Here is a 25,214-nt window from a genome sequence, read left to right as displayed (position 1 = left end):
CGAACGGCTCGAGGGAGAACTACATTGTACATAAGGTTTACTTTGCAGTTAAAAGCCATGCAGTATAGGGAATGCTCAATTTACAACCACAATGGAGGCCAAAATTTCCATTCCTGTCTTCCTAAGCAAGACAGTTTTTAAGAACATTTTGACCCATCTTACAGTATTCCTTGCCACAGCTGTTAAGTAAATCACTGCAGCTGTTAAGTTAGTAACATGGTTGTTAAGTGAATCTGGTTTCCTCTTTTGATTTTGCTTGTCAGAAGGTCACAAAAGGTAATCACACGACCCTGGGACATTACAACCATCATAAATACATGCCAATTTCCAAGTGTTTGAAATTTGATCATGTGCCCATAGGTGTGCTGTAACGATCATAAATGTGAAAAATGGTCATAAGACATTTTTTTCAATGCTATTATAATTTCAAATTGTCACTAAATGAATTGTTGTAAATATAGGACTACCTGTATTACCATTAACACAAGTGAAATTGTTCCAGAGATCCTTGCTACAATGATGGCTGCACATAAATACAATTATACCTTTTTTAATGCCATATACAATTTATAATACTATCCTATACTTTACTACCCAAAAGAAAAGATATATAAAATCACAGTCTAATTTCATTCCCAAATGAAGAAAAAAAAATGAAAACTTTATCTAGGTTTCTGACCATTATGTTGTTCACTTTAGTTCTTAAACAAAACTTGCAATACAAGAATTATGATAAAGTAATAAACATTAAATATGTATCAATTCCAATCTAAGAAAGGATTCTTGCAATCTTTTAACATTTAATAAATATTAAAAGGGTACAAGAACACCAATACAAAATAAGCCACAGAGACCTCAGCCTATAATTTGGCAAATTATAAATTACTGTAAATTATTAATTTAATCATGTTATTGGAGATATATTATTCTTATCAATAGAAGACCAATACAAAATTAAAGCAGGTTTATAATACCATCTAAAACAATGTAGCATTTGCCACATGGCAATAAGGTATGGTCCAAAGGACAACAAAGCCTTTGCGCTGAATCCAAATTTAGTTATATATGCATAATTCACTTGTTAACCCAGATATATTGTTATTCTCAAAGTGTTTCTGGACATCATTCAAAATATTGATCATGTTATTTGGGACTTATACAAGCCTAGTCGACTCCTAAAAGAGAGCATTACATAAAGTAAGAAATAAGTTAATTATTAAAGTTAATCAATGGACTTGTGAAGACACATTTTAATAGCTTTTTATTCAACTAAGAAATAAACAATAACTATGTAACTGGGGTTTAAAAAAATCAGTATGACCAGAACATGACAGCCAAGAATTAGGGCTTTCTGTAGTTATTTTGTGGTTATCCGTACTTTTTATGCTCAGATCTGGAAATCCTACGACTATACAAATTGAATTAACAAATAACTGTCTATCACTTATAATGAATTCTATTTCTGCTTTAAGAATTTAAGTTTACTTTTCTTATATACAAAACCCTCCCTTCTTTCGACATCTGTATGTCAACTTCTCCTTGTTATTCCATTTTAGGCTAGTAAACCAATTTTTATTGAATTAAGATAAAAAGGTCCTTTTCATAAAACAAAAATTATGTTACCAATAGCAACTCAGTTGAAGCAATTTTTTCCTCATAATTTGACTCATCAATAAAAACAAAATCTTATTTCATCTATACAAATACAGCCACGTATGCCAAGTTAAAGATAGCTGACAATTCATCTGAAAGGTTACAAGAGGTTACAAGAGGGCATGTTTACTTTGAAGATTATTTTGAAAGGAAGCTAACATAGCCTTCTCCTCTCAAAAAATAATTGGAGTAAGAAACTAGCATAAATCATTGCTGATATGGTATTTTGGCTTCACTATTATAATTCAATAACTACCTCGCTTAAATGTATTTGCTTTGTAATCTTCAAAAAAGTAATATAATTGTCAAAGAACAAGATATTCAGGATCATGTTTTATTAGTTTAATTTGGCTATATATTAACTCAAGTATTCTGCTGCCACTTTTGATAAAGATCTCAATCAAACAATACCAACACAAAACTTTGTCATAGCAATACATTTAGCACTTGAGTGCTGATCATAGAAATATATTCCATGAATATTTGCCTAATTTTCCTGTTATTTTCTTTTGCCTAGGCAAGTAGGCTAATTTCGGCCTTGTGTAGTTTACTTCTCTTTTATCAGCAACAGAAGTCATCAATATATTTTAAATTTAAAGAAGAAATCCCTATTCAGAATCAATTTCAGGACATATTTATTTGTGGTTGCGCACCCAAACTTTTGAATTTTTAGCAATGTCTATGCCCAAAGCTAAACATACTCCCCAATACCACAACTCATCACATCAAGAAAAAAGAAAAATTATATAGGAATATAATCCTTAAGGAACCTGCAATGATTTCCCCACTTTAGAAGTAAATTATTTCAGGAAAATGTTCAATTAGTTAAGCTTTAAATCCCAACTCTAACCTATACCCATCCAAATAAAATACAGGACCTGGAATAAAAGGGTGAATCAAATAGAGTAGGATCTTCAAGCACCTACTCAACAACCTATATATATGAGCTACCTTCTTCCTGAAAATAGTGTTTTGCTGCCAGGGACACTTCAAACAATAAACAAGAATGTATCTTAGGATCCTATTTTACCTACCGTATTTGCCGGCGTATAAGACGACTTTTTTGCCCTGAAAAACATGCCTCCAATTGGGGGGGTCGTCTTATATGCCGGGTCGTCTTATACGCCGGCAAATAGTAATTGGGAAGCACTGCAGCTGCCGCGGCTGAGGCACTTTGCACCGTGGAAAGCGAATCCCGTGAAGCCGAAAGGAGCAGCCAGCCTTCTCCCAGCTCCCAAGGAAGCGAGGCTCGCACCGCCCGAGCTCCGCTGAGGTATCCGGCTGGGGCTGTCAGGAGTTGTTACCGCTGGCGTGGCTCCGCGCGGCTCCAGTCCCGCGTTGCCTCGGGAAGGGAAAGGCAAAACCAGGAGCCGCTGCTGCCATTGCAAAGCGCTGCCGCGGCTCTTCCTTTTTGCCTTTCCCTTCCCGAGGCAACGCGGGACTGGAGCCGTGCGGAGCCGCGCCAGCGGTAACAACTCCTGACAGCCCCAGCCGGATACCTCAGCGGAGCCCGGGCGGTGCGAGCCTCGTTTCCTTGGGAGCTGGGAGAAGGCTGGCTGCTCCTTTCGGCTTCACGGGATTCGTTTCCACGGTGCACAAAAGTGCCTCAAAAAAAAAAAAAAAAAGTGCAAAAGTGGAAGGCGTGCGGAAGAGGGGGCGAGTATATAACAAACTATATTTTGAGTGGAAATGTTGGGGGGTCGTCTTATACGCCGGGTCGTCTTATACGCCGGCATATACGGTAGTTTATACTAAAGCTTTTCTGCCTGTATCAACCAAATTAAAAAGAACATGTCAACATGCTCATCTCCTAAACTGAACATTAATAATGAATGAAGGTGAATATATGTGCCCCAGGATAATGTCTATGGAGATTCTCAGTCATCCAGGTCATGGTTGTCCCAAAGGTGCTTTTTCAAAAGGCAACTGGACTTTTTTGGTTTTTCTTTGAAGATGTTTCACTTCTCATCCAAGAAGCTTCTTCAAGTTTGACTGGATAGTGGGGCATGGAAGGATTTATATTCCTTGCAGACAGCTGGTCATTTGCATTCTTTTAGTGAGTCATTAAGGTCACCTGGAGGTTTATGTTTCATCAGGGTCACCTGAGTGGAGACTTCTTGGAACTGTTGAAAGGACTGTGTTGTAGATTGGAGATAGATGATGTTGTATTCCTCCCCCTCTGTTGAGAGAGGGCTGCTCAATTTTAACATCAATGGCTTCTTTTACAAACCAGCAGTCCTCTCTGTCCAAAATGTGGATTTTGCTGTCTTTAAAAGAGTGGCCTGTATCTTTTAAGTGCAGATAGACTGCTAAATCTAGTCATGATGGGTTTGTTCTCCTATGTTGTGCCATGTGTTTATGATCCCAGAATAATGTTGCAGGATCTAATAATCTGGGTCAGTTACTGGGACCAGAGGTCTTCTGAGCTTTCAGACTCATGCTGGGAGGTTCAGGGAACCTCTCTCCAGCAGAAGTTCCAGTGACCGACCCAGATTAGATCCTAGAACATTAATTCACACACACACAAAAAAAAAAACCCTACAGGACAGCTTCATTTAAATACTCCCTTAAGAAGCACTTGAAAATCTTGTCAGAATTAGGGTTTTATCAACACATAAAAAATACAATGAATATTGTATTTATATCAATGAATTTTAAGATTAAAATTGCTTCAATTGCCTGCTTCTATCTCAGATAATATACTTACACAGTTTGCTAGTAAGAGTGATAACTCATTTAAATATATTTACAAATGCACTCTTGCCTAAGTTCAGGGCAAGTTTAAAAGGCATTCTCTACAAAGCATAATTGGTACCTTGCTTATTTTTTTATACACATTATTGATACAAATGTAATAAAATCCAAGCAGGGTCCATTTTTAAGTTTCATAAACAAAAATAGAAAATATTTACAAAGTTTATTATATTGAGGGGGGCTGTAAAGAATAACTTAGCATGTGATGAAGCTACAGTTTATACTGCAAACTATAACTGTAAATCATAGCATTACAAATTCAAAAACTGTAAATTACAACATTACAAATACCTTAAATATACCAAAATGATAATTCTAGAGCAACAGCGAACAATACTGTTACCAGGAACACCCAACTTGGCTACACATATCTTGTTTGTTCTGTCAAACTAACACATTAAAAAAACACCACCAAAGACTTTTGAACTAATTTCAGCATGCATAATCAAGTCAACAGCTAAATTAAACAGGCATGTTCTAAACTGTACCATTGCAAAAGCATTTCTTAATCTATCCCAACCAGTTTCCATCAGTAGTTTGACCCCACCCTCCTATTGTTGCTGCTTTAAGTAAAAGGCAACTTTGTTGTATCATATGACTATCATAGATGCTACTCCCTAACTCTTATCTTTCTAAATCCCCCCAGTCTTTATTAACTATGCCATAAAAACAAATTCAGCACAGCTTATTCCAGTATCAAAGCATTAGATATAACTCACTGTTCTAAGAAACTGTATGGATGTCTATAACATATTTTTCCACTGTAATTTTTGCTCAAATTATCTCTGATGAAGAATCATATTCCCAAATCCAAACCATACCAAAAGATTTCTATTTGCATCTAAGACTGCAACTTACAAAACTTTTTTGAGAGTTATCTCACTGAACTGAGAATTACCTCTTAAATATACATCCTTAAGTTTGCAGAGCTAATTGTTTCAATAGTGTATGAGAAGAAAATCAGCGTTGAGGTAAAATGAAGACTATGACAAAGAAAAGTATCTGTTATAACTACAGAATACCCTGCCTCTGAGGTGCAAGAAGATTGCTAGTTCCCCAAGAGGTAGCCTGAATTCTCACTTAGGGAAGCAAGACTACAGGCAGTGGTTAAATGATACAGGTGGTAGGTAAAAGGTACAATAAATTTTGCATATTTCTAACCAACTTTTGGTATATAAATGAGCCATCTGTATGTTTCCTGGAAAATCTCAGACACACAGGGGGGGCCAGGACAGTCCTGAGTTCTCCAATTGATCCCACCATATTCAGTCCTACATAATGAGGCCAATCTCTATACATATAAGTGATCTGACATTAAATGTCAAGTCTAAACCTTTGTGTCCCCATTTCTTCAAAAGAGGAACAAGACAGGCAAACCCAAAAGAGCGCTATAAAGTCAAGTGCCATAAACCCAAACGCCTTTTGTCTTTGCCACCCCTGGGAACCTCTAACCTCCACGATTAGACGATTCCTTTTGGGGGGATGCCACACCCACGAAAGATTCAGAATGACAACAGCCCCAAGGACGGGAGGGTAATCCAGAGCAAGCAGCTCCTGACCTTGCTCATCGCAAAGGAGCTACGCAGGAAGCTCCGGTCCAGCCAGGCGAAGATACCAAGCTGGTCTTCTCCAAAGCGTTAAGAACAATTAGGGTTTAAAAAAGAAAAAAAAATCCTCAGCCCCACCCCATGCCCAAGAAGACGAAGCCTCGGTCCCTACAGGCAGCAGCATCCCCACGCCACGAAGCTTAAAAACCTGCCCCAAACCACGGGATAGCAAACTATGATAGCTCAACGCTGCCCATAAGAGGGGAGAAAAAAACATCGTGCGTGGGGATAGACTCGGGATCGGGGAGGGAGGGGGAAAGCATCGATCTTTCTTCTTTGCAGGCATTTTTTTCGTACGTGACCCTGTTACAAACCACCCTCGTAAAGGCAGCATTTCAGCCAGCGCTTGCAAACCAAATGGCTTCCCCCCACCCCTTCCCAGGTTGCGTGGGACACGTTCTCGTGCCGTGGCACTTTTCATTTAAAAAAAAAAAAAAAAAGAGGATGATCAGCCAGTTTCTGGTCCCGCTGGATTCCCACTGGAAGCGGCGAAGCAGCCCCGGGACAACCCCTTTCCCTTCGCTTCCCCTTCCCCAAACTCCGGCCGGGCAGAAAGAGCCGAGCCGAGCCGAGCCGGGGCGGGGCGGGGGCGCTCCGAAGCCTCTCTCACCGCGATGACGTTGACGAAGGTGGTCTTGCCCGAGTACTGCAGCCCGACCAGCGTCAGCTCCATCTCTTCCTTCCAGAAGAGCGACCGGAACCAGTCCAGCAGCCGAGACAACAAGGCCAGCATGGTGGCAGCGACAGCAGCCCAGCCCCGCGTCTCTCCCCTGCGTCCGCCTCGCCGGCTCCACTCGTTCCGCTTCGCCTTTCCGTCACCACGACACCGACCGACTCCCGGCGGCTGCAGCTGTTCCCCTCTGCCTCTTCGCGTCCGTGGGTCATATGACGGCTTGGCGTACCGTAGGACAAGAACGGCTCCCGTCCCTACGGCTTCCACCGGGATGGCCTCACAGCGGCCTCTGCCGGCAGCGGGGTGGTGCTACACCCGTGGAAGACTAAAGGAGGCGGAGAGGTCGGGAGGGACGGACAAGAACCACTTCCTGAACTACCTGATAGATAGCCAAGGCAATAAAAGGAGACGCGGCAGAGCTGGGGTGGCAGATCTGATCTGGGTTAAAGATTTTGTGCTCTTTCTCACCCCTGGGTGCAATTCCTGGCTAGCCCCGATCAGGAAGAAATTTGAGCCAGAATTTGCTTTGAAGTGAACGTTATTTTGTTTGTGCGCGCGTGCCTTTGCGTCAGTTTTGACTCGTGGCGACTGCCTGGACAAGTCCCTGTGGTTTTCTTGGCAAGAGTTTGGAAGTGGTTTGCCAATTGCCTGCTTCCTAGGACTTACTATTTATTTAGTGTATGGCATATCATACATGAACTAGCAGTATGTGTGTGTGTGTGTATATATATATAAGTTTTCGCGGGTACTTACATGTATGGCATTCAGCTTTGTTCGGGTATTTTCCCACGTCATTGTAGTTGTGCTTTTAAAGTTGTAGCTTTATATATATCTATCTATCAACATTTCATCTAGATTAGGAAAACACAATAAAATATAAACGTTAAGGTCTATGTCCAAATGCCAGTGTCTAACCATTGAAACAGTGTTTATATTTTTTTTAAAAATGCATCCTGGACCAGTATATGCCGTCAGCTTACAGCAGGTCACTATGTTTATTTACAGTTTGATGCAGGACCCTGCAGTCACATTGAGGGGAAGATACTATGCCCCATTTATACTGAGAGTCTCGGCAGATGCTGTGTGAGGTGCAAATTAGCAATTAGGATATGTACATCACGCAGCATCTGACCTGATGGTAAAGACTGCAACGACGACACCATTAAGGCCAACATCTTTAACACATTCTTCGGCTCAGTATTTGTAAACAGCAATGGATCATGCCCAGTATTTCCTAGCCGTACCACAGATAACAATGATCTAATACATATCGATTTTACAGAAGACAATGTTGAAAAAGCACTACGCAATCTAAAACCATCTCTATCTATTGGACCGGATGGAATATGTGCCTACTTCTTAAAAAAGCTATCCACTGCCATAGCCAAACCTCTAAGCATAATCTTTGAAAAATCTTTCAGGACCAGCTCTTTGCCTAACCTATGGTCACAAGCCACAGTCATCCCCATCTTCAAAAAGGGAGGCCCAAGCCTAGTTGAAAATTACAGACCAATCTCCTTATGCTGCGTCACCTGTAAAGTCATGGAATCAATTATTAACCAATCCATCATCCTCCACTTAGAGACAAACAACCTACTCTCCAATAAACAATTTGGTTTCAGAAAAAAACTATCCTGTAATCTGCAACTCTTACACTGCAAAAACATATGGACGACACAACTCGACCAGGGCAAAGCAATAGACGCAATCTACATAGACTTCTGTAAAGCCTTTGATTCAGTGGTACACGACAAACTACTCCTAAAAATAAAATCCTATGGTATCTCTGGACAACTGAATAACTGGATAGAAGCATTCCTGGCAAACAGACAACAAATGGTCAAAATGGGAGCGTCCTATCAAATTCTGTACCTGTCAATAGTGGTGTCCCCAAGGCAGTGTTCTAGGACCAACTCTCTTCATACTCTACATAAATGACCTCTGTGATCATATTAAGAGCAATTGCATTCTTTTCGCTGATGATGTAAAGCTGTTCAATATCACAGACAATACTGCTACCCTACAAAAAGATCTTGACTATGTATCAGAATGGTCAAACAAATGGCAACTTCAAATCTCAACAAATCAATGCTCTGTCTTACCTATTGGCAAAAAAAATCAGAAAATAAAATACAAGCTGAATAGTCAAGATCTTGTTGATGACCCAAGCTCTGTAAAGGACCTTGGAATACTCACCTCTAATGATCTAAGTGCTAGCCCACTGCAACTACATAGCCAAAAAGGCATTAAGAGTTGTTAACCTAATCCTACGTAGCTTTTTCTCTGGTAATATCACACTACTAACCAGAGCATACAAAACATTTGCTAGACCAATACTCGAATACAGTTCATCAGTCTGGAACCCACATTACGTATCTGATATTAGCACAATTGAGAAAGTCCAGAAATATTTCACAAGAAGAGTTCTGCACTCCTCTACTCGTTGTAGAATACCTTATGCCACCAGACTTGAAATTCTAGAACTAGAAAACCTTGAATTACGCCGTCTTCGGTCTGATTTAAGCATGGTATATAAAATCATACATTGTAATGTCGTACCTGTCAATGAATACTTCAGCTTCAACCATAACAACACAAGAGCACACAATAGATACAAACTCAAAGTTAACCGCACCAAACTTGATTGCAGGAAATACGACTTCAGCAATAGAGTGGTCAATGTCTGGAATACTCTACCCGACTCTGTAGTTTCTTCCCCAAACCCCAAAAACTTTAACCTTAGACTGTCTACTATTGACCTCACCCCTTTCCTAAGAGGTCTGTAGGGGGCGTGCATAAGCGCACCAACGTGCCTACCGTCCCTGTCCTATTGTTTCTCTTATTCTTCTTTTATTTTTCTTATATGTACCCATTTCATGTATTCACAACTATGTATACACTTATACTTATTATCTTGTAAACAATTGGCAAATCAAATAAATAAAATAAATAAATAAATAAATAAATAAATATTTGGCTTTCTATTGGGAAACAATGCTAAAGATCTTAGGCAGATGTTGTGCAAGTGCCAGTGGGGATTTCTTGGATTTGAGTCTTCCGGCTGATAAATGAGGAAGGTTGACATGCTTCTGTGGGAGTCAATTGTTCATAATTTTTCTTTATTCCTTCACTAGTGCATCTTGACTTCATAAAACTGGTGGTCCTGGCTCAGAATACAAAGCCAGTAAGTTAAAGTGGATTTAATTCCTAGGGCTGAGAGAAAATGACGGGCCCGAAGCCATCCAGCTGGCTTTGTGCTTACAGCAGGACTAAAACTCATGGTCCCCCAGTTTCTAACTATTAAATTGCAGTGTTAAATTGACTATTTTGTTTGATTGCACTGTTTCCATCTCAGGATGTATACACATTTGATGTGCTTGATACATGATACATTCTGCCTTTGAGGTGATTTTTGTTTAATTTAGGATATATACTGAAACATCACTGGTTTTCCCCAAGCATTCTGTGGTCTTATGCAGATAAGAGATTGCATGCAGGACATGGTGTTTACTTTAAAACAGTGGTGATCAGCAGATGGAGGACAAGTTGTCAGTGTTTTGCCATGGTCAGATTACTCTGTATGCATGCTTATTGGTATCTCACACAAACTCACAGACAAAGCAGTTGGACTAAGAAGCCAGCTGAATCCAGAGAGCTTTCTGAAGGTACTTAGAAATTTTCCTCAGAGAATCAAAGAATGTGTCCCACTGTACTCTTTTGTCACTAGGAAGTTACCGTATTTGCCGGCGTATAAGGCGACCCCCAACATTTCCACTCAAAATATAGAGTTTGTTATATACTAGCCGTATAAGACTACCCCTCTTCCACACACCTTCCACTTTTGCACTTTTTTTTTTTTTTTTTTGACGCACTTTTCTGCTTTGGACAATTTTGAAATGAGCTAATCCAATTATGAACCAAGAATATGCAAATAGCTATGGAGTTTAGAAATGAGTTTTAAAAATATTTTTCATTGCTTACCATTAAGCGTAAAATATGTTGTAAATAAAATGAGAACACAGGAAACGTTCTCTTCTCAATACAGCTGATCTCTCTCTCTCTCTCTCTCTCTCTCACACACACACACACACACACACACAAACACACACACACACACCGCTCCCCCAGCCTTCCTCCCGGCTGCAACTCAAGCTCGAAGTGGGAGTCGAGGTCCTCCCAGCGTATAAGGCGACCCCCCCACTTGGAGGCATGTTTTTCAGGGCAAAAAAGTCGTCTTATACGCCGGCAAATACGGTAGATGAGATTGCTCCCAAGCAACTGCTTTTTGGTGCCAGGTACTTGAACCTTGAAACGTACAGCAATATAATGGTAGAAAACAAATCAAGTGAATATCACCACAGGAAAATACTGTGGGAATAGAAGCAGCAAAGCATTTCTTCTACTACATTCTTACTGCATCTGAAGACTGGTATCCAGCAACCTTTATGGGAGTTACCCGTGCTATTTTGGGGAAAGACAGGATGAAGATTGCCCTTTGGGCCACTGTGACATATCTCCACAACCCTTTGCAGAATATATTTGCTCAGAGTTAGATGGGAAATCTAGATCAAATAATGCCTTGTGACTCAAAGTAACATTCTTTTGATCTTGTAACAATCCAGGAACCAGATAGGTTTATCTGTGGCATGAGTTATACCGTCTATAAGCTGGAGCCATTGGTCCATCTATTTTCTTTAAAGGTGTGTGTATGGATTTCGGAGGTGGTTAAAGCTTTCTTAAGAAGTACTGCCTATTACAAAAGGGGAGTGTCTTGATCAAGTTGTGGTAGACAACTTCTGCCCAGTCCCAAATCTATTTTAGGAGAAGATTATGGATATGCTGATGGAGTTTCAACTAAAGAGCTCCTAAACAAAATAGATCTGAATACTTCCCAGTCGGGAGGAACTAAACAGGACTGATGGATTCAAACAAGCTTGTACCCAATATCCCTGTTTTAACTGATCCAACTGATTCAATCCCAGTCACTAGATTAGTTTTGGAGAAGATGGGAGTACATCTGTGACTTCTTGGATTTCTGAGTCTTTTTGGACTGAGATCTCCTTTGGATCACTAAGTGGAAGGTCTTGACCACATAACTTCCAGTGAGGCTTTGGGGACTGGAAAATATTTGCAACTGTGACTCATGCCCTCTTTGTTTTGTGCTTAAGCCAGGGGTAGGGAAACTTGGCTCTTTTATCACTTATGGACTTCAACTCCCAGAATTCCTGAGTGAGCCATAAAAGGTTCCCCACCCCTGGCCTACTGATTTTTCAGTTGTGGGGGAAATCAATGTTTGACTTGAATGGGACTGTTTAATATACAAATGTATGCTATGTCCTACATCTGTATATTAAACAGTCCCATTCAGGTCAAACATTGATTTCCCCCACAACTGAAAAACCAGTAGGCCAGGGATGGGGAACCTTTTATGGCTCACTCAGGAATTCTGGGAGTTGAAGTCCATAAGTGATAAAAGAGCCATGTTTCCCTACCCCTGGCTTAGGCTATCTTTGAAAACAACTTGGAAATGCAGATAATATTAAATGCAGTGGTCTGGTTCTTAACAGAGACAATAAGATTCAATTGCCAATAAACTTCTAAACTCAATTCAAGGTGGTGGTTGCAACCTACAAAGCTGTACAAAGCTCTTGGGGGATCTTCCTCTCTAAATGTAGCTTGTCCTGAAAAAAGAATTTGTAGCTCAAGGTTGAACTGTGGAGTCCTTGGTATTCTCTGAATTTGATTGTTTTCTTGTAGACATTTCATTACCAAACTAGATAACACCATCAACGCACTGTCACCTAGTTTGGTAATAAAACATCCACCAAAAAGAAACCCTCAACCAAGTTCAGAGAACACCAAGGACCCCACAATAACTTATCCTGTGCATCTCTACTGATAGTCCTTCCAATGCATGGTGGGAACATGCTTTCTTGGTGGCAACCTTCACACTGTAGAATAATATGCCTCTTGAAAAGGCCCATCAGTCCTGTTCCCTCCATTCCTGTGTGTTTTGGGGGTAAATGCACTTGATGGCAATTTGATTTCTGTGGGTTTGGTTATACTGATTACATCTATTGTACTTGTTTTTATCTGTTTCATCAAAATGTAAACCACTCTGAGTCTTTTTGTGCTGTATTATATATTCATGTAAATAAATAGCACAAAAGTAAAATGGTCTGAGGAGAGAGAATTTTAAAAAAAGAGATGACATCCTTTAAAAAACATAGCGATTTTTACATTAATCTAAATGGTTCAAGTGGTCTCATTTGCAAGAACTGGTAGAAATAGCCTTCCTTCCTGCCTTTGAAAGCTAGGTTAAAGGACCATGACTGAGTTGACAGAATATGAAAAGAAATGCTCCACTGAAGAGTGAATGTCTTTTTTCCAAGTAAACATGGCCAATATTAACATGTTTGATAAATGATAAGGCAGGACTTCACAGTGATCAGTCACTGTGGCTTTCATTCCAATCCCATTTAGTATTCTGCCACTGAGCTTTTAACTGCTTTTAACATAACCATAAACGTAACTATAAAATCTCCTTTTTCTTGTTTTCCTTGTCTAAATAGGAATACATATAGCAGAATCTAGATTTCAAAATCTAGATTGCAGCATCTGGTTTATCTTCCTTGGGCTAGGCAGCTATGCATATTTGGGTCTGAACAGTGCTTGAATGGAAATCCAAGAGCTGCAGTCTAGAAAGTTGAAAAAGTCCCTAACGCAAGCAATAGAAAACCATGCCTGTATTTTGGCCAAGAAAAATATTTAATTTATATTTTGCTTTTCTGCTTATGTAAGAACCTGTGAAGTCAACTGCAGCTGCAGTCAACTTAAAACAGGTTTGAGACTTGGAAGGAAAAAGAAGAATTTTCTAAAATTGGCCATAAGTGGCTGTCTGCAATCTAGAAAAAAATATACTAAAATGTTCATATGCATTTTATTGCAGATATGTTTACTCTTACTAAGGGCACTGAAAATCCAGTAATACGATAGACTATACATCTCAATATCAATTAAATTTAAATTAAGATCCCATTCACATGATAATCCAATTGTAAAATTTCTATATTAGAGTGAGTTTTAATCCTAGATCCTCACTGCCATTAAATGACAGCACCTAGCTGAACTTGGCTGATCTCAAAAAGCTAAGCAAGATTGAAATGTTTATTATTTAGATTGAAACCATCAGGCAGTGTACCCAAAACTATAGTCTAGACCAGGGGTGTCAAACCCTGGTTTCATTGAGGGCTGCATCAGAGTTGAGTTTGATCTCGGGGGGAGGGGGGATGGCCAGCTTAACATCACTTGTGTCGGCACCTGTGATGGCCCAAGCACTCTGCCAGCGAAAATGGGCTCCCAAGCTCCATTTTTGGCTGCAACGGCCTCCTGCAACCCCCTGCCAGTGAAAATGTGCAGCCCTCCCGAGCTCTGTTTTCACTGGCAGAGGATTGCAGGAGGTCGTTGCAGCCGAAAATGGATCTTGGGAGCCTGTTTTCACTAGTAGAGGCACGCAGGCCAGTCCTTCCAGGGCAGCTCCATGGGCCAGATCTAAGTACCCTGCAGGCCACATCCGGCCCACAGGCCTTGAGTTTGACACCCCTGGTCTAGATTAGGAAATAAATAAATAAAAAGTACCATCCTGGGCTAGAAAACCGTTGCAAATCACTGAGTTGCAAAGGATAGCTGGGAAGATTTTAGGAAACTCGTTTCCCATTATTCAGGATACTGCTTATAAGAGCTATGTGCTTAGAGCTCGAAGCATTGTTAGAAACCCCACACACCCATTTCACAGTTTGTTTCTGGTGCTCTCCTCTGGGAGGAGGTTTTGAAGTATCCATAGCGGGACTACTAGATTCTGTAACAGCTTTGTTCCTTATGCCATCCATTTTGTAAATTCACAGGATTCTTTTTTTTCTCCATGTGTATACATTCAACTTAGACTGTAATGTTTTTTTGTGTCATAGATGTGTGTGTGTAGGTATATGCATAATGGTTATCTTTTGAGAGCTGGATGCTACAAAATTTCATTTTAATGTATGCTGATTAGTGTACATTTAATAGCAACAGCACTAGCACTTAGACTTATATATCGCTTCACAGTGCTTTACAGCCCTCTGTAGGCAGTTTACTTAATGGCCCCAGCAATTTGGGTCCTCATTTTACCCACCTCAGAAGAGTGGAAGGCTGAGTCAACCTTTAAGGTGACAATAAATATTCCTATTCTATTCTATTCTATTCTATTCTATTCTATTCTATTCTATTCTATTCTATTCTATTCTATTCTATTCCATTCCATTCCATTCCATTCCATTCCATTCCATTCCATTCCATTCTACTTTGGTATTACTATGAAGATCCTACAAGGACCTGTCCAGGAACTCAACATTTTTGCATGGCAAATCTGTTCAGATTGGCAATGATACAGCCATCTCCAAAGTAATGACATGAAACTCTTGAGTCTAATTCTGCAGAACTTGGAGGGACTGATCCATTACTAGTACACTTATGTTTTTAGAGAATAAGAGCCCTTAAAGTATTTGTTCTATTGATAGGACAATAGTTTTCTATGCAAGTTGCAAACATTCAGGAGGATGTATTCAGATGTGTGTGTGTGTGAGTGAGTGAGAGACAGAGACAGAGAGACAGAGAAGAATGCAAAACTGCTACATAAACACATAATATAGTTTAGCCAAATGGAGTAACAATAGTAGTCACTGGGCAACTAGTAAGAACCATGCTCTCCAGCTAACCTATTGCCAGTCTCTGTATTCATAGCTCTTTTTTTTCTCATGATGCAGAGGGTGGACCTGTGATATGAGGGGAATAACACAAAGAACAAAAAGAAAAAGATGCGTCAAAATTTAACACTCAGAAATCACATATTGACTTGCAGCATATGATTAGTTTAATTTTGATGAATCTATGAGTGATATATAGATAGTCCTTGCTTAATAACCCAATTAGGATTGGCAACTTCATCAAGAGGTATGGTCGCTCAGAAGAAAAATCACATGACTGTGATTGGCTTACAATATCACAGTCATTAGGTGAATTATTGTGGTTATTAGGTGAGATATCATGGGATTGCAACTGTCATGCCCCTGACGGAGTCTGAATCCAAGGAGGAAGACGAACAGCTAAAAGGGAGTGGGAGTGTGGCTCCGTTGGCTGTGGAGGAAACTGGGGAAGGGCAAAGTCCAGCTGGGCAGAGCAGGGAAGAGGTAGAACAAGGGAGAGGGAGTTCAGAGGAAGACCCAGGCCCACTCCCTCTTCATCCTAGGCATGCAGGGAGGAATTGAGAAGAGAGCAACATGGGTTGCATGGCTTATGGGGGAGGAAAGGACCTGGGAAGAGAGTTTAAAAGAGATGCATGCTGAGAGAGTTTTAAAAAGATGTCTGCTGGGAACAAATGTGAGTTTATGTTCTGACCCATGCCCTTTTCCAACAAATCAAACACAATCCAAAGGGAATAGAAATCTTGTAATGCTTCTGCAAAATAATTAGCTGTAATAAGCACAAGCCTTGCCAAACTGTGCAAGACTGACAAAAGATAACAGACAAGAAATAATTTGCAATACCAGAATCTTTAAATATAAACTCAGGATACCGGAATGTCCACGAGGCTGGAGTTTCAAAACGTCTTTGCCTTCTGCAAAGAATGTTTGTTTCACAGCTGGCTTTTATCTGCTTGAAGGAGGGGCCATTACCTTGCAGCCTTACTCCTGATTCGCCTGTGCTGTTGTAACTGCTCTTTCCTGCGAGCAATCCTGTGCGCATGCACACTTGGCACAGGCTCCTCGGGAACCTCCTCATTGCTGCTGCCAGCCCCCACAAATTCTGAAGGTAGAAGTCCACTCTCTACTGGTCCTGGCCCCTCATCTGAGTCCTCGCTCTCCTCAGCTGTCCGCACCTGCTGCAGGCTAACCACAACAGTTTATCTTGTGTTTACTTTGGTTATCTGCATTCCTGGCGTCTTTCCAATCATGTTGAGTTATTGCTGTGCCTTCGCATCTGGAATTCTTGCTCCTGAACTGCCGGACTAATTACCTCTGTTAGGGATAACATTGTTTTACCCTAACTGTTTTGGGTAAAGATAATAAAATGATGAATCATGGTTTGTCAGATAAAGTGTATGTGACTTTAAGCTAAAGGAATGTAATTAAGGGTGCAGCTGTAAAAGTACTATATAAGCAGCAAGGCACTCTCTGGCTCTTACTGGCTGGCTTATTGAATACTGCATTCTTGCTGGATCGGGAGGAGAAGAAGTGTTGGATTACTTTGAAGATATTTCTCAACGGAGAGAAGATAAGTTTTGGACAGATTTATTATATGTGTACTGACACTGGCTATTCGACACGGACTTTGCAATTAGAGTATCCTCGACAAGACTTGACTGAATTTGGTATATGACTAATGGACTGTTTATAATGACTATGCTATAATTCTTAAATGGAATAAATTATAATTTTTGATAGCACAAGCGTATCTGTATTTTTACTGCGTGTTAACGAGAAGGCTTATCTCACACATTTACCTGTCTTCCTATCTGACTTCGCTGCACATTCTGTTTAGTTTGTTTTCCTTAACACCCGTTGGGGAATCCAGGCTTAACAACCTCATTTTGCCTTGATTGGACTTATCATTACAGTTTTTGTTGATTGCACTTTGGACTTGATTCTCTGCCGCCAAAGACTGTTCCTGGGAGAGTTTTTCTCCAGTCAGAAGGTAACCAGGACAATGGGGGCAAAGTTGAAGCTAATAAAGCTGATTATCTGACTGTGTTGCCTTTGTGCCATGCCCCGGGTCATCACAGCAACTTGCTATTTTACTTCTGTGTTCTCCATTAGCTCTGATCATTACAAGCCAGTTGGGAAGCACACATATGACAATCACATGACCGTGGGATGCTGCCACCATTGTAAATGTGCACTAGTTGCAGAAGTGCCCCAGTTATGATCACATGACACTTGTAAATGTAAAGATTGGTGGCAAAACTTGTTTTTTCACCATTGTAATTTTCCACAGTCACTAATCAAACCAGTGGGTAAGTAAGTTCTACCTGTACACCTTCTCTGAGCTCTTAGATCGGAGAGCTAAAGCTGTTAATTTCTGACAGTCCCTCACACTCCATGATTCCACCACCCTATAAAGAAAACTTTTTCATTTTCTGTAGTTTTATACATTATTTAACTACCCGGAAGCAGTTTTGTTTTTATTGAGACTCATCCTATTGTGAAAATCTAGCATTATTTATAAAACTTGACCTATTTCTTTCTATGATGCATGAAAGCCAGTTTGGTCTAGTGGTTAAAGCATCAAGCAAGAAAGCAGAAACTTGTGAGTTCAAGTCCCGCCTTAGCTATGAAAGCTGAGTGGGTGACTTTGGGCCAGTCACTCTATCTCAGCCCAACTCACCTCACAGGGTTGTTGTAGTAGGGCATATAGGAGGAAGAAGGTGCATTGGTTATGTTCGCCACCTGGAGTTATTTCTAAAAATAATAAAGGCAGGCTACAAATAAAAACAAACAAACAAACCTAACAATTCTAGCTCATTCTTCAAAGTATAGCACAATGTGTATATTCAACCTTAGAAGATATATTAATTTCAGGGATGAGATAAATGAGGACCAAGAGTTTTCTGTCTTTCCTGTGTCTTTGTTTTGAACTATATTAAAATCAACAGTTTTAAGCAATGACAGTTTGAAGAGATTGCAAAAGCCACAAAAAAGCCTCCCAGAAGTCAGAAAATTCCTATTTTTATATAGAGTAGCAGTTTTGGCAAATGCACATACTGAACAACAAAACAAAAACCCTGGTGATATGTTGTAGATCAATATTTTTCAGACTTTAAATTGTGCAGACTTTAACTCTCAGAATTCCATAAGCACATAGCAGATGTCAACATTTCTGAATCCTTTATCATCTCTGAGCCAAGACATGCTGCCTAGGGAATTCTGGGACTTGAAGTCCACACATCTTAAAGTTGCCTATTTTGGAAATCACAGCCCTAGATTAAACTTTAGCAGTGAGTTTGCTTGTCTTTTACTTAAAGTTAGCCAAAGTTTGATTTAGATTTATAAATATGCATGAGTGAATTTCAGGATAAATGTTGTCTATGGTTGTAGATCCAAGCTGTTTTAAGTTTCTAGCAATGCCCAAAGCATCATTTTTGAACATATTCCCCAACAGTTGAAAAAGAATTATCCAGCAGTTAAAACAAAAACATTAAAATGCAATTGTATGAATATTTATGAGTTAGTAGTCAAAGTGGGGCATGGATACAAATAAGTATACATCACTAGTGATTTAGTACAAGTTTATACAAATCTGTTCAGAAAGAAAGTTTACTAGATTCACTGAAACTTAGTCTCATTTAACATTTCTATTTGAAATTATTTTTCCAAAATAAATGATCAAATTAACTCTTGTGATGCAAACAAATATTATTCTGCTCTAGGAAAGATTTGAGTCTGAACATTAAAATGAGAGCAATTTTGATTGGGAGCTTGAATTTTTATTATTTTGTCAGTCTAACATAAAGTTGCAGAATAAATTATGCTAAAAGTTAGCACCCACCCCTCTCCTAGAAAAAATGAAACATCCTGGGAAATATTAAAAAGGCAGAATATTTCCCCTAAAAAGAGTAGAAACTCAGAAGCAGAAACTCACCTCAGAAGTAGAAGCTCACCCCCACCTTTGTTAATGGGTGGGCCATTAAGGCCTGGACCAGAATATTTTACATAACAAAGATCTCCAGGTAAAGCTATAGCAATTGCCCAAAGCCCTTTTCATTACCTCATCATCCAGCAAGGCTCAACCAAGCCTGGAACTCAGGACAACCTACAGAGTTGCCCCTGCATGGCTCCATGGGAGTCTGACAACCAATCAGAATACAAGCTCAAATTCAAATTTCAACAGAGGGTATAAAACCAGGCACTTTCAGCCCTCCCCCTTCCTTCTTTTTTCACCTTGAAGCATGTTATCATCCTTTTCACTTTGGATCTCCAAGCTATGTGGTCCTATCCACCATTAAACCATCTTTCCAAACAGCCTCCATATTTCCAGTGTCTTTTTCTCCACTTGGAACTGAACCCAGAAGGATAATTCTTCCAATAATTACTAATAAATTATGTCCACAAATTATGCTAGAAATCTCAGATTAGACCAACACGATTTTAACTATAAACTGCTTCATTGTTAACTGCTTTTTAACAAAGCTTTATCACTTACTATTTATACAAACTTGAATATTCTCCCCACACTGATTTTTTTCTCTTTTAAAAAGAGGCAAATTGTTCTGTTTATGAAACTGTAACCATAACATGTAAATCATATAAGTGACAATTTCATATCTGAATCATCATCACATAAATACTGCTATTATGTATGTTGAGGCAATTGTGTGATTTGAATATCCACATTTTTCCATTGGTTCACCATGGATTTGCATAGGATGCATGGGTAGGATATTTGGAAAAATTAAAAAAAAACCTCTTAGTGTATGTGCGTATGGATATTTTTATGTTTGTTTAAATACTTTTCTTTTTCTAAAGGAAAATTTTGTCAAGAGAGTTGACAAACATTTATTTATTTACTTATTTTATTAAATTTGTTTGCCGACTATCTCACCATGAGGTAACTACTGTAGACTATTAAAACATCAACCACAACTATAATAAATTAGAAAAGAGATCTCTTTTCAGAAGCTGATGGAACAAGTTATCTAACATACAGTGAAACTCGAAAAATTAGAATATCGTGCAAAAGTTCATTTATTTCAGTAATGCAACTTAAAAGGTGAAACTAATATATGAGATAGACTCATTAAATGCAAAGCAAGATAGTTCAAGCCGTGATTTGTCATAATTGAGATGATTATAGTTTACAACTCATGAAAACCCCAAATCCACAATCTCAGAAAATTAGAATATTACATGCAATCAATAAAACAAGGATTGTACATAGAACGATATCGGACCTCTGAAAAGTATAAGCATGCATATGTACTCAGTACTTGGTTTGGGCCCCTTTTGCAGTAATTACTGCTTCAACGTGGCATGGCATGGAAGCTATCAGCCTGTGGCACTGCTGAGGTGTTATGGAAGACCAGGGTGCTTCAATAGTGGCCTTCAGCTCTTCTGCATTGTTCGGTCTCATGTCTCTCATCTTTTTCTTGGCAATGCCCCATAGATTTTCTATGGGGTTCAGGCCAGGCGAGTTTGCTGGCCAATCAAGCACAGTAATCCCATGGTCATTGAACCAGGTTTTGGTGCTTTTGGCAGTTTGGGCTGGTGCCAAGTCCTGCTGGAAAATGAAGTCAGCATCCCCATAAAGCTCGTCTGAGGAAGGAAGCATGAAGTGCTCCAAAATCTCCTGGTAGATGGCTGTGTTGACCCTGGACTTAATGAAGCACAGTGGACCAACACCAACAGATGACATGACTCCCCAAAACAACACAGGCTGTGGAAACTTCACACTGGACTTCAAGCATCTTGCAGTGTGTGCCTCTCCATTCTTCCTCCAGACTCTGGGTCCTTGGTTTCCAAATGAGATGCAAAAGTTGCTCTCATCAGAAAAGAGGACTTTGAATCACTGAGCAACAAACCAGGTTTTTTTTTTCTTTAGCCCAGGTAAGACGCTTCTGACGTTGTTTGTTGTTCAGGAGCAGCTTGACAAGAGGAATACAACATTTCAAGCCCATGTCCAGGATCCATCTCTGTGTGGTGGCTCTTGATGCACTGACTCCAGCCTCAGTCCACTCCTTGTGAAAGTCCCCAACACTTTTGAATGGCCTTTTCCTGACAATCCTCTCCAGGCTGCGGTCATCCCTGCTGCTTGTGCACCTTTTTCTTCCACCCTTTTCCCTTCCACAGCACTTTGGGAACATCCAACTTCTTTTGCAATTACTTTTTGAGGCTTTCCCTCCTTATGGAGGGTGTCAGTGATGGTTTTCTGCACAACTGTCAGGTCAGCAGTCTTTCCCATGATTGTGATTCCTACTGAACCTGACTGAGAGACCATTTAAAGGCTCAGGAACCCTTTGCAAGTGTTATGGCTCAATTAGCTGATTAGAGTGAGACACTTTGAGCCTAGAATATTGAACCCTTTCTAAATATTCTAATTTTCTGAGGTTGTGGATTTGGGGTTTTCATGAGCTGTAAGCCATAATCATCACAATTATGACAAATCACAGCTTGAACTATCTTGCTTTGCATGGAATGAGTCTATCTCATATATTAGTTTCACCTTTTAAGTTGCATTACTGAAATAAATGAACTTTTGCATGATATTCTAATTTTTCAAGTTTCACCTGTAGATTTGTCTTTTGAAAACATTAAGAAATATTTTAGTCCTCTCTGTGCATAGGGCATCTGATCACAAAACTCTTGTGAGATAAGTAGACTAAAACTAGCCTAAATTCACCTAATATATGCCCTACTCAACTCTAGTGACTTGAAGCTATGGCATGTAAAACATATGGCACTATCCTTTTGTTTCTATGATAATACCATGGAGCTTGCATGAGTCTACTGATTTTGGTTGGCTGCTTGGCTACTGCTCCAACATTTTCATGAAGCTGCCAGAGTAAGCAGTTACTTTTCATTGAAATTCTTGCCATTTGCTCCTGAGATTTCTCTCTCCCTCTTCAAATGAAAGTGCTGTTGGATTGTACCACATAGCTACAGGTGTTTTCTTTGTTTATGTGAAAGCAATGAACAAAACATAAAGGGAAGGAAAGAAGTTGCTGGGCAGAACACCAATTTTCCTGCCATTTTCCCAATTGCACTGTCCAGCCATCAGAAAATGTGTATCTGCCTTGTCTCCAGAGTTTCATTCATATATCTATCCAAAATATAAGGAAGTCTCTGTCCACATTGGCTTCAAATCTGGTTATCCAAGCAAAGTGCAAAATGTTTTCTGCATTTTTAATCATTTAAAACTCTTCTCCTTATGGCCACCAGATGGTATCTCTGTTCTAAGTTTAACAAAAAGTTCAGTTTTGTTTTAAGGAAATTACTGGACTCACAGATACTTTTCAGAGTTATCTTTAGCTTTCTGCAACCTATTTTTTTATAATGTATTTGTATATGAAACTATGTCTCTGAAGTCAATTACAGTGATTTAATTTTTCGTGGTTACTAAATGCATTTTTTCAAGTGCTTTTAGCAGAACAGCTACTGCAATCTGTAATTATTAATTATAAATAATAAATAGTATTAAAATATCACACCTCCCTGACCCATAGAGTTATTTTACCACCTTATAATATTAATCAGTTTACATAGTTCTTTTGCCTCCTTATAATATTAAACAGTTTAATTAAACAGTTTACAGAAATATAATCTACATGTCAATCTTGTGTTCACTCCTCAGACTACTGTATTTAGAGGAAATTTATTTTATTTTATTTCATTTATTTAAAATCATTCCTCTTTTTTTCACAATGCCACACAAAGAAATAAAATTTCTTGGATAATCCCTTGTTTCTGGTAGTGACTAGACACAGACCTGCTTCAACAAATTATTATCTTATAGGCCCCAAGAACTATAAATTATATAACACATTTATATTTCTCTATTTAGTTTTCATTCTACTTCATTATGGACTATTAATGTGCCTGAAATATAAATACTGAGCCACTCACAGTGAAGAGCCCATTTCTAAAACTAGGCCACAGCCTCAAGTTACATATCGCACCACTGTTATAACTCCATGGAGTACTGTTTTTCAAGGAAAAAAGGAGCAGGTGCCCTCCTTTCAAATTTCCTAGGGAACAAGGAGTGTCACTTAGTGCTGACAATGTTGGGCTACCAATATAACTTGGTTTAAAGCAGGGGTGGGATTCAAATTTTTTAAGAACCAGTTCTGTGGGCGTGGCTAGGTGGGCATGGATAGGTGGGTGTGGCCATGTGACTGGGTAAGTGTGGCTTCTTTTTTGCAGCACCCTCCCCCCTATTTTTGAGCCTCCTGGGTCTCGGGGGAGCCTCCTGGGGGGCATTTTTGCTCCCAGGAAGCTTCCCTGGGGCTCAGGAAGGCAAATAATGGAGCCTGGGGGGGGGCGGGTGGCACAGCTTCCTTCCCCTGTGATCCCCCCTTTGCCTCGTGGGCCTCCAGGAAGCCTCCTGGGTGAAGCAGTAAGACAGCAAGGGGGATCCCGGCACAGCTGATCATCAGAACAGCTGATCATCAGGAGGGGGGAGAAATACCTTAAACCGGGAGAATCCCACCCCTGGTTTAAAGACAGTTTTCTATGTTTCTGTATTTTATCTTGTGAAACCATTGCCATCATTTGCCTGGAATGTATAAATACAGTGATTCTCATATTATAATGGGTGCAACATTGAAGAGCTGAAGGGCCAGGTTGAAGAGAGAGCTGTCTTTATGATCGCCATGAGTTGACACTAACTTGATGGTACAGTTGGCATCGAATTGCTACCATTTGTTTAGTGATTGAAGTTACAATGTTATGACTGTTTTTCACACTTATGACTGTTGTAGCATCCCTATGATCTCATGATCCAAATTCAGATGCTTGGCAACTGGCATATATTCATGATGGCTGCAGTATCTGGGATCATGTGAACACTTTTTGTGATCCTCTGGCAAGCAACAACAAAGGGAAAGCCAGATTCACTTAACGACTATGTTACTAACTGAACAACTGCAGTGATTCATTTAACCACTGTGGCAAGAAAGGTCATAAAATGGGGGCAAGATTCACTTAATAACTGTCTTGCATAGCAATGGAAATTTTGGACACAATTGTGATCATAAGTCTAGGACTACCTGTACATAAGCAAGTAAACAATAGACATCATTATGCACCTTGATTTATTTATTTATTTAGCATATGGCACATATATATGGACTAGCGATATATTTCAACATTTCATCTAAATTAATAAAACAAAATAAAATATAAATGTTAAAAAAATTATGTTCAAATACCAATGTCTAGGTTATTTAACCATTGAAGCGCAGCATTGTTTATATTTTTAAAAAACCAGATACTGGACCAGTATATGCCCTCAGCTTTCGGCTGATCATGATGTGGTGTATAGTTTGACATGGGACCCCACAGTCACAATGAGGCTAGGATACTATGCCCCGTTTATACAGCAATTCCTAGCACATGACATATGAGGTGCGAATCCTATTCAAGATTATCCATTGCTGATGTGATGGTTCCAAGCCTGGCACCCTTTTTGTGGGGTCATTTATATGTCTTTCACCTTGATAATTTAAGTTAAATGTATCATGTATCTGGTGCCCACAACCTATATTACTGAGGAAGAATTGCTACTGACCCAACTTTCAGTCCTGACATATTAAAAAAAGAAGTGGTTGGGGGACAGTTACAGGTTTCACATCTGAGATGATCTCAGGTTTCAATGGTTCATTTTGAATTTGAAACAGTCGTTTTGAGTTTAAAAGTGGTTGGTCTGACCAGTCTGTAATATTCTAAGTTTGAAACAGTCCCATTCAATTGAAAACCTCAAACAGCTGTTTCAACTCTGAGGTG

At 39.6% G+C, this 25,214-nt stretch overlaps 1 protein-coding gene across 1 annotated transcript in view; it reads right to left on the bottom strand.

Annotated features, from left to right (window-relative positions):
- ARL8B (ARF like GTPase 8B) overlaps positions 1 to 6,876 on the bottom strand; it is a 36,804-nt gene extending 29,928 nt beyond the window's left edge. Inside the window, exon 1 of the mRNA XM_087954614.1 lies at positions 6,625 to 6,876. Coding sequence (XP_087810740.1) covers positions 6,625 to 6,747 — 123 coding nt within the window. The 5' untranslated portion in view covers positions 6,748 to 6,876. The remainder of the gene's footprint in view (positions 1 to 6,624) is intronic.
- Between the last annotated feature and the right edge of the window lie 18,338 nt (positions 6,877 to 25,214).

This window comes from Notechis scutatus, chromosome 2 (assembly GCF_049901735.1).
Source record: "Notechis scutatus isolate UNSWTSFEM ecotype Mainland chromosome 2, rNotScu1.2, whole genome shotgun sequence".
Taxonomy (NCBI): domain Eukaryota; kingdom Metazoa; phylum Chordata; class Lepidosauria; order Squamata; family Elapidae; genus Notechis; species Notechis scutatus.
The sequence above is the reverse complement of the archived record's forward strand: the minus strand, read 5'-3'. Positions and strand labels throughout refer to the sequence as shown.